This window comes from Mercenaria mercenaria, unplaced genomic scaffold, assembly GCF_021730395.1.
Source record: "Mercenaria mercenaria strain notata unplaced genomic scaffold, MADL_Memer_1 contig_4011, whole genome shotgun sequence".
Classification (NCBI taxonomy): domain Eukaryota; kingdom Metazoa; phylum Mollusca; class Bivalvia; order Venerida; family Veneridae; genus Mercenaria; species Mercenaria mercenaria.
In genome coordinates, this window is record NW_026462208.1 from 2,168 (window position 1) to 13,782 (window position 11,615).

Genomic DNA, 11,615 nt, shown 5'->3' on the forward strand with positions numbered 1-11,615 from the left:
CTCCATACGGACTTTTACTTAAAACCAAACTGACTTTAATCTGAGCCAGAAAAGATTAACCTTCAATACAATCAGGTGTCAAACTCGATAGGATTATGGTCTTTATCTTTATTGGGATCAGAATGTCAAGGTTACAGTGACTTTGAGACTGAAAATGGTTTCCGCTCGACATATGAAGAACGCTTTGGCCTACACGCGTCAAATTTCAAAGGCCGATTGCCTATTGTCAGTAAAAGAACCCTATTGCTTTTAGGTTTACATGTCAAAGGTTAAGGTCACTATGACCTTAAGACTTGAAAAACGCTGCGGCACAAGAACCTCAAACTTTGTTGGCAGATGACCCCTATCGATTTTGACGCCGGTTGTTCAGTTTGTGGGTAACGTCATGGTGACCTTGAGCTTGACCTGGAAATTGGTTTTCATCTATAACTGAAGAACACTAGTGTTTGGGCCGGTCTGTCTGTCGACAAAGGATTTCCTATTGATAATTGTAGAATGTTTGGTCTACAGGCGTCATACTTCTAAGGATAATAGCCTCTAGTATGTAGATAACCCTAAAGACAAATGTCATTGTGATCATGAGGCCATCTTGGAAGGCATGCGTGTTTTACTAACACATCTCCATATTTGCATTTATTGTGTAATTACCTTGCAGACATTCTACCCAGGTGCCCGCTCGTGATGAAATAATGCACGGATGGGCACCTGGGGTCTTCCTCCACCATTAAAGCTGGAAAGTCGCCATATGACCTATTATGTGTCGGTGCGACGTTAAATCAAAAAAAAAAAAAAAAAAAAAAAAAAAAAACCTTATAATCAATATAATATACAAACATATTTATGGTTTAAGATATTGATGACTGCAGCTCAGTTACGTGTGGTAATGGAACATGTATCGATGGTATTGATGAGTACAGCTGCTCGTGCAAGGATGGATTTGATGGAACCTACTGTGACCAGGGTAATTTCTATAGTTCTATATGTTAAATTGTTAAAAAATACATTCTGTAAATTTGCATCGATACATCCTCGAAAATAACACCTCATTTCTCTTGATTATGGCCATATCCTTTAAAATAATCAGTAACCACGATATTTTAAAAAATTTCCAGCCATATTTTATTGCATGCATACATGAGTTTACTGACTGATTAATAGCGGCACATCATATTAGTGCTAATGTTAACATAAACGGAAAGCTGACTACTCATGTAAACGTAAACATGCGGCAAATCAACAATGTTGTTGAGAAAGATATATTTATTGCTTTTGCAATAAAATAGGAGACAATTTTATTACAATTACATTCGCCAATTTCCTGGATCATATATGAAAGTTGTTAACGCCTTTGTAAATTGGTATCTCACTACCCGCTAATGAGAACAGACTGTATTTTCACTGTGATGATCTGACATGCACTATATAATATCCAAAATTTTGTATTGACATTTCTATTGCATTTACCCCTTTTTCGACTTTTATATTCATTCAAAAACCTTTCTATTATGCCAAGGCTGATGAATAGTTGAACGTTACTGTCCTAATATAGCTTAATGTTATCTTTTGTTAGTTAGTATTATTATAATAAAATAGATTACCACTGTTTTACGCCGCATAATTTCTACCTAGACAACTGCTATATGAGCGTCGCAAACCCAGTCCTAGCACAGCAACGTTCGACTATTTACATAGTTTGCAACTTAACACTTCAAATAATGTGCACACTGCTACATTCATTCAAAATATTTAGACATTAAACACATTTCTTGGCCTCATATATGTCACTTTCAGTTTGTAAATAAATGTTTGTTTTTCTCTTTTTTTCATGTTAATCATATACAATTACCATAACGGAAATACAAAAAAAAAATGCAGTTATTGTGTGGCGTGTCTTCGAGCATGAACCAAAACCAAGACACACCCTTATCGATACAATTGTGTCTACTTGAATGTATAATACTATGATCTAACGAATTGTTTCACGTATTTGTAAAACATTAACTACAACTATGATAACAAATAAAACATATATTGATTCACAGGTTTACATTTCGATCTTCTCAGATCGTTCAGCACGATTTTTATGTCGTGTTAATGGTACTGTTTAGTTTCTCAGCATGACCATTTCGGCCAGGGTGGTTCCAATACTCCCGCTTTTATAGCCTTGGGTATTGTATGATCACCCCTTGGATATGGTGCCTGCTTTTTAATTGTGTCTTTTGACAGTCCCTGTGATATGCAGGCTCCATAACCTCAGATCCCCTTTCTAAATTCCAGTTTGTTTAGTTCTGCCCATTGTTTTCTCGTTTGGGGCAAACCAATTATTTTATCTGGGGACCAAACGCCGGTCTTCATGGAATTATACGCCACAACCCGTGTATCATTTAAGGTCACCGCCGTTTGAATATACATCTGCGGATGTCTCTAAATTGCTTTTTGTGCTTTTAGCATGTGTAAATGTTGAGTTCCGCTCAACCCGGGGCTAGAGGGCGTGGACGGTAGCATCCATTTCCACTACCGTCCATGAACAGGCTCAATCAAACCGAGCCTGCAACATTTTCGTTTTTGCCGTGCTGAGCGACCTATGAAGTTTCCACTTTTTCTATTTTACAATTAATGGTAGTGGTGGGACCTTTAAGATATGCAAACATTTGATACTCTAACCACATTGCAAGGTAGTTTTCTAGACAAATTCGGCCATACACGGCATAACAACGAGACAGACTATACCCTTGTTATTTGTTTTATCTCGGAGATTTTATGAATTTCAACCTGTCTGCAATAACGTGATTTTTTTGTAACTTAATTAATCTCAGCGTAAACAACAGTTTCGTCTGAAGGTTGACAGTACCTATCTAGTATTTGTATAAAGAGTTCCGCCTAAGCTAGTGCTAATGGATGCGAAGAGTATTGCACATTTCATTTCACATCATGAACATACTGAATCAAACCGAGTCTACTTGTTATTGTTTTGTCAATATTTTAATCAACATTCTGATATTTTAGTGAAAACAGACGATTGCCTTGACATTTTACGGTACGGTGGAAATAGAAAAGACGGGATTTATGCAATCAGAACATGGAGAAGTCATCAGCTTATTAAAGTATATTGCGACATGACAACTGATGGAGGTGGTTGGACGGTATGTTAATTAAACATTAGAATTACATCTAGAGTAAACTACCCAAAACAAGCACTGTGAGAATATGGAGGTGTATAGATACCGGTAAAAGGACAACGGTGACTCCTAAAATATATAATTAAGCTAATTTTCAGTAAGTCCATTTTAATCGTTTCTAAATATTCAAATATATGATGTTCAGTTAGTAATACACATAATTTGTCGCAGAAATGGCATGACTGATACACACCATTCACGACGACGTTATACTGCATTCAGGACGCTCTTAATGCCACGTCTCTATTTCTCTTCAATGCATTATTTAAAACATTGTGAGACTTCATTTAGTGAATATTATTACTTCAAAGGTTCTATTAGGCCGGTTTTATAACAAGTATAAATGTCAGAACCTTAGATTAATTCCAACATAATGTGTTATTGTTCATTTATAATCTTTAGTTACTTATGCAATGAAGGATAAAATCTTCATAAGAAATCCAAGCAAACTCTGAAAATAATAGCAATAGAAGAATACAACATATTGTCCATTCGTCAAGACAATAGTAATAGCCCCAATATATATTAGACGTTACTTCAGACTTGCAAATGCAATATCTCAAAAATATACAATAGTATTTAAGGACATATTTCTTTGTGTTCCATACTACTTATTCCACACCAAAACGTTCATGTTGGAATTAATTCAACTTCCAAATAAAATTTATCAGCTTATTTATCAATATTTCATTATGATCCCAAATTTTTGTCATCGATACATTGTACATGCTTTGCAACGAAACGGCATGTGTATAATGCATTCTTCCGCAAATAACAAATTCATTAACTTTCATTACTTAAACTACACTCATTTGAATGATACAAACAAACTTGAATTGCTTGGATGTACAAATTTCCTTTCAAGAATTTCAATTTTACAGTTGTTAATACATTGTAAATTATCAATTATGTTGCGGGTATGTTTTATGTTGACCCAAAGGAAAACCAATTTCATTTTCTTTCCGTTTCATGTAGGTGTTCCAGTACCGTTTTAATGGATCAGTGGATTTTTACAGAAAGTTTTCTGAGTATGAGCAAGGATTTGGAAATTTGAAATCTGAATTTTGGCTGGGTAAGTCTTACTTTGTGTAAGAACGCGGTTTATATTTTGCTTTACATTTGATTCTAACACAACCCGATGTGTTTGCCTATTAAACAATGAAGATTGAAACTGTGTTTTTATGCAACCCATATATTATTTGTACGTCAAAATTTTACGTCATAGCGCCTGGCATCATACCAGCGTGCTGGAAGAAAAACACATATCACGCAAAAAGTTTGTGAAGATCTTCAAAGATGTATACAATAACCGTTGATAATGTCTACAAAGCTAAATAATGTGTGTAAAACCGATTTGCTCCTTCGCATTTGAACTCCAAAAAATGTATTCATTATTTTTGTTATTTTCAACGTCGCACTGATACAATTATATGTACTGTGGAGATTTTACAACTTTGATGTCTGAGGACGATCCCTGTTGCCCCTCCGTGATTTCTGCATCACGGACGTGTATCTGGATAGAACCACCGACCTTCCGTTAGCCAGCTGAATAGCCTACTAACATGACGAATTCAACACCATATAGGCTCGCACCTACGTCAATGAGGGGCAAGTGCCTTGATGTCAACGACATTAACTACTTGACCAAGGAGATTTTTATTTGGAATATATTATTATATGAATCTTATTCAACGAGAAACCACTGTTTGGAATGTATTATTTCATAACTGCTATGATTATCTATTAAAATATTGAAAAGAATATTATAATTCAAAAAGCACAATATGAGTCATCGAGTTTTCAGTGACTACAAAATGGTATTATCTCACTGCATACAATTTTTTGAAATTTGTTATTTTATTTTCTCACGCTATCACCGCTATGAAAATTAATTACTTGAGATTATAAATGGATTTTGTTCTCTTTGAACGACTCCTAATACAATATATATGATGATCCTTTGTAAGCATAAAATGTAACAAAGCAAAATAATAGCGGATTGTGTTTGACTGAGTAAAATTAGCTAAATCACTCAAGCCTCCTAGCACCGGTTTAAGCGGAACACTATAACATAGATTTCGAATGAGGTCCATGATCCCAAAGGACCAGGAAAAATAATAACACTGAATCCAAGTACGGGGAGACTTTTACGGCCGCCACGCGGCACTTACAGACTGGTGTTGTGATAGTTGATAAAATCTATATGAAGATCAACTGGAAGCATAAAATGCAGCCAAGCAAAATAGAAGCTAAGAATTGTTTGAAGAATTGTTAATTTTCTTTAATTTTTGCGAGTAGAATAAACGTCTTATTCAAAACCGCTAATACCAAACAGCATTATATATGTAACCGGGGCTTGGTTTGTACACTTAAAACTAACGCTGTCGAATTTAACTCACGTTTATTCTGTCTATATCGACAAAGCCTAAAATAAATGATAACATCTATTTTACAAATTGTTCAACGTCAACATATAAAATTACAAGTTGCATTAATATCAATATTCGAAAGACAATACAAATTACGATATCCTTTTATGAAAAGAATAAACAATTCTCACCAGGATCACTTCAAAAAGATCTAAACAAAGATGGCTGTCTGTATAGAAAACTTCTAATGATATAATAGTATGCGTAGACAGTACTGCAAAGTATGTCTTACTTGCACATAACAAAGAAGTGAAGTACCCAGAGAATAGAAAGATAGACGGGAAGAGATTGTTTCGCGGGATTAGTATAAATGCACGTGCATAACTGGTGAACACATTCATAATACCTTTTCACTGACCCATACACTCGCTACGTCGCTGTATAATATATAACTATAGTTAGGTTTTTAAATAAATACTGAAGTTAGGGAGATAGACGCGATGCGCACATGTAAGCTTGGCCATTCGTTATCTTTTCTTACGCTATCACCGCCGAATAAATCAAATAGATTTATAATTGATTTGAAAGGATCTCAATGTAGTTGAAAGACTCCTAAGAAATTTTTGATCCGAAACAGAAAATTGGTAATTTTCCGATTGAAGTAAGAATACCCAGCTATTTATAAGATTCACTTTCTCCTCTTAACTAAATAATTTGGACTGCAGATTTTTTTTTTCATTGAGTAAAAATGATGATTGGCCATGAGGCTGTCAGTTTAAGATAATTAAGTTATAACCAGTTTTCTATCAGCTTTTATGATTTTTTTTTCCAGTATATTTTCAAATTTGTACATATCGCATATAAACTAGGTCTGAGGTACATTGAAGAGTTGGCTGCTCAAGGACGTACTGACCTACGGATCGATTTAGAAGCAGCAAATGGAACAACAGGATTTGAAACATTCGAAAATTTCTCCCTTTCTGTTGGACCGGCGTATACACTGCATATTGGATCAACTATAGATTCTTCGAGAAGTTAGTATTATGATTTATCATTTCCATTTACCATATTAATATTGTTAATAACTACTTTACATGTCTATGCTTTTTAAAATCATGACAAAATCAAACTGATATTTTATCTAATTATCTTGACATCAGTCACTTTTCATCAGTTTCTGTTTAGCAAATCGTGTCTGTTCCGTTGAGGGAAAAGTCAGTACTGATAAAAACAGTGAAAGATGACCAGGCTAGCTGACTAGAGAGTATGAGTAAATTAAAACAGCGACATAACAAAAATACCGACTTCAGTGGTTTACGTTATCCAGTTTGTATTCAAATTATTGGTCAGCTAACTGTTCAGTTTACATAAAAGAATTAATAGTTGATAATAACGTTCTAGCAGAAATAAAATATACCATAAGTCCTCGGCCAAGTTCGATAGCCCATGCACTTCGGAAATAATGGCCATTCAGTTATCGAAAATCGGCCTTTTTAGTCTTGTCCGCACTTTAATTGTCAAGGAAGAATATCCAACACGGAAAGACATGCTCCAACAACGCAGCCTCCCCAAAAGCACACACGAACAACACACACACACACTCTCACACACAATAAACACTCAAAGACAAAACAAACAAATACAGGAACTCAGTTGGGTACCGCCTTAGAACAGATCAGTAGCAAAACCACAACTGGGGAGCTTAAGCACCTAACCTCACTCTTACCCCCACCATGTTCCAAAGTCACAAGACTGTGTGAATAAAAGTTATCCTCGCCAGGTGAAACCCTAACATACGTAAAGGCAACAGAAGGCATGTAATATAAAACACAAAAATGCTCTTGTATATTATATATAAAAATACAATCCTTAAGAACCTAAAACGCATTTACTCAATGCCTTTGCAGAAGACAGAGCAACAAGGGAAACACCCTTAAGGGCCCGATGAAAATCATAATAGCTCAGCCCTGGTGGGATTTAAGAACTACTAATCATAGAGCCCTCCACCTGTTCCGTCAGACACAATCAAAGAGGAAAACGTAATGTCCAACTGTAAAAGTGCTGAACACCAAACACGTCTCAAAACAGTTGGGTCTTAACCTCTTTTTAAAAAAGCGTTTAATGACTTTACTAAATACAATTGAAAAATTGCCATGACCTAAAATTATACGAAGTTTGTAAACCGTATTGATTTTCCCATAAAAAAGTGGGTTTTGATATACCTTCTCGCAGAAGTGTCTTTAGATTGTTATAGTATTTCAAAATCAAATCTGAATTACGATAGTAAAACTTGGTAAAGTATTTACGTAATTATAATAACGGTAGCCCTGTTGAAGAAGCTTATTTGTAATATGTAAGTTAAGTTGAACATTTCTAAAGCGATCTTCACCACACCGAAAATCGGCCGTTTTACTCTTGTCCGCGCTCTAAGTCGAACATTTCCTATCCACTCTCCACCAAACTTGAACCAAATGTCTTTGACCATAACTCCTCGGCCAAGTTCATTAAAAAGCCAAATTGTCCAAGGCACTTCGGAATTATGGCCCTTTAATTACCAAGTATCAGCCTTTTTACTCTTTATAGGTATATTTGTAGTGAGTAAACAGTACATAAAAACTGACCGAGTCTGCAATTTTCACTGTTTGCATTGGGAGGGATCTACTTTCCAGATTTAATTTACTAGATAGATGATAAGGCAGTTGTGGGGACATGCGCTTTTCTCAAAAGCAGCTCTTGTTTCTTAGTAAAAATAAATTTACCTTTTTTTTGTAGCGTTTCTACGGTAATTCGTTCATTATTTCAGCATTATTACACCATTTAGCATAATGACTTTGTTTTAGAAGAATGTATGTTCAAACACATTTAGTTTGTTGTAAATGTTGTGTCATAAATCCTCACGTTAGGTTTCAGAAGGGCATGTGCACATACAAATGTTAAGGTATACCATCGCCTTAACAAATAAACTACATAATTTAGTAATTATACGTTGTAATGAATAATACTAGGTAGCCCTTGTAATTGAATATATCTGTTACTTTCTTCGTAGTTAGATTGATCTTTGATAATTGCTCACAGAGTCCTATATCAGAAAACGTTTATGGTATTTATCTAAATTAAACACTAAAAATTGGAGATAATTTCGTGAATAAGATCATTCGATATTTATTCATTTATTAAGAAACTGTGTTTTATTACAATTTAACGTTTCTACATTCTTTAACGTGTCATTGATTTAAATAAGACATTTTAGAAAATCGTTTATAACAAATATATAAAATATATACTGGGCATTGAATCAGCCATCACATAAAAACAAGGAAAGATATCAAACAGAGAAAGCCACGTCCCAAAACCGCAGCCTACCCAAAGGCACACAGGAACAACACTTGCACATCACACAGACACACACACACAAAATAAACACACAAGGACAATTCAAACAAATACAGGAACACAGTGGGGCACCGCCTTGGAACGGTCAAGTCTTTTGAAGTTATTTTATAATTCCAAATATTAATATTCTAGTACCTGTTTGGTGGGTACTTTAATTGCTCGAACAGATAAATTACAGTAGAACGTTAAATTTATCTATGCAGCGATATAATTAATTTGTCTGATTTTTTTTCTTTTTTATCAGTTTACAGCAACAACAGGTTCGGTCCATACCACAATGGCAAGGAATTTTCAACTTATGATCAAGGCGGCCACTGTCCTATTGATTGCCACGGTGCCTGGTGGTATAACAATTGCTTTGAGGCCAATCTCAATGGAAAGTACTTGACACCAGGGACAAACGACGTTCCGTCTATGAATTACGAAAGCTTCTTAGGTTTACATTACGTTTCATTGAAATCCAGCAAGATGATGATGAGAAGAAAATGAAATTCGTAATAATGAAGAGTGAGGTTCAAATTGTAGGTGGTTCACGTTTGTATTTACTTACTCCCAAAAGCTTCACTTAACTGTCTGATACATATATAAGGATTTTTTCATTTCTTGTAGCAATCTGTATGTACATATTGTCGTGTAAGTGTAATCCTTGTTTAATTTTTGTTCAATGTAGCTATACAATATGCTACGTGTAGGCTTGGTATAAACACATTCAACAGGATACATTTATATTTAATGACATATGTTGTATCAAGTCGCTGTTGCTCTGTGTAAAACACGTCTCATTCGTTTATGTACCTTTCTTTCCATCGAATGGTAAGAAAATGAAATATTTACCGACTGCTCTACATTCGAAATATTTGTTTCAATATAACTGCAAAGAAAATTAATACATCAAGGCCTACACTATACTGTAAACAGTATCACAGTCTGTGCAAGAATGAAACAATACGCTTAACACTGCTATTCAGTGTGCGAAAAGCGCCATATAAGCATTATAATATATACTTATTTAATAAATATGTTTATCAGTTTATTTTCAATGAAATTTGAAAATGTCGAGATTTTTCCATATTGACATTCAAAGTTTTATACTTGGTATGGCGTCAGGTTCATTTATGCCGTCGAGTTTAAAAGTTCTTTAACGACGATATTATCAATTTCAAAAAGGCTTAATAACAAATCATTTATATAACTTTATGTGCGGAAGATCATCAGATTTGCATCAAGAAATATGTGCACTCAATCTTTCGCGGAATAATAACGCTCTCTTAGAGGCGTGCAACATTTCCGCTGCAGAACTGATGAATATTAAATTTTGGCGATTCAAATCTAATTATCTATAGACATTTATCACTATGCTAAATAAATGGTTGACTAAAAATATGATCTTTTTTCCAGTTTGTAACATGAATAGAACCCGACTAACATAGTTATTTCACATGTTAAATTAGAACAATACCCTGTTTCGTATAAACGTAAGATAGCAACAAACCATTGAGTATCACTTGTACACATGTCTATTCGTTCTAAAAAATAAAACTTATGAAAATCCTGAGATTCTCTTAAGATATAACTTGCATTAAACGGTCTCATAAAACCACATGCTTAGTTCTTCCTTAACACAAATGGGAACTGGAAAAGAGGTCTCTTAATGCAGGTGATCCCTTTAAAGACATGGTTTCCCGAGCAAGTTTGACTGTATATCACAATTAAGAAAATAATGTACCAATATGCACCAAAATCGGATACATCTATTAAAATTAAAACTAATTGCATTAGTTTATACAACATAGTATACATATTAACATATTCTCATATTCATAATAACAAAATTGTGGTTATTATGTTGGAATTGTAGAGACATTTGTTCAAACTTTCAAACTCTGGATCATTAGTAAACGATTAGAATTTAATTGTATCTTTGTTGTGCAATCCCCACAGTGAGAACTTCACATGTATACTCAAAGCAAATACATTAAGACTGCTAGTCAAATTAAAACGTGATAAGAAATCCCTTTTCATAATTCAACAAATCATAAAAAATGTCTGCGCTTAAGGTTCAAATATAGATGATTGATGAAACAATTAGAATGCTGATTAAACAGATTGACATTTTAAATTTTTATTATATTTATGACCTGTTTATCATGACCAGACAGTCCTCAGACCACTTTTTCTGTTACCTTGAACAGACATTTCACACTGACTGTAGAAGTAAATACTATATCTTGACTTGTTGGTTTTTTTTTGTACAGATATGTACATTTTTCTGTATAATTTTAAATTGGTCAGCTATTATGTTTCACCAGGTTTCACATTTGTAATAATGTTAAACTAAAGTAATTTTTATGTATAGTCATTAAGTTACCTTTAAGATAGTTTTACAGTATTTTTTATACTTATTTATTTGTTTTGTTGGGTTTAACGTCGCACCGACACAATTATAGGTAATACGGTGACTTTCCAGCTTTGATGTTGGAGGAAGCCCCGGATTCCCCTCCCTGCATTATGTCAACACGAGCACGGCACCTTGGTAGAACCACCGACCTTCCGTAAGGCAGCTGGATGGCGGTACTGTTACAGTAATGGATCTTGAAACAATATGTTCGTTTCAAAATATAATACTATAGTGGTTTTTTGTGACATTTTTGGTATAATCTTACTAGCCCAAACA

The 11,615-nt window shown here is 34.4% G+C and overlaps 1 protein-coding gene across 1 annotated transcript; it reads left to right on the plus strand.

The window, feature by feature from the left end:
- Positions 1-850: 850 nt before the first annotated feature.
- On the plus strand, positions 851-10,104 carry LOC128553587 (ficolin-1-like; the record flags this gene model as incomplete). Its single annotated transcript, XM_053534764.1, has 5 exons — positions 851-961; positions 3,007-3,143; positions 4,155-4,251; positions 6,418-6,582; positions 9,186-10,104. Coding segments are annotated over 5 exons (755 nt in total), but the record flags the coding sequence as incomplete, so codon positions are not given.
- Positions 10,105-11,615: the final 1,511 nt, after the last annotated feature.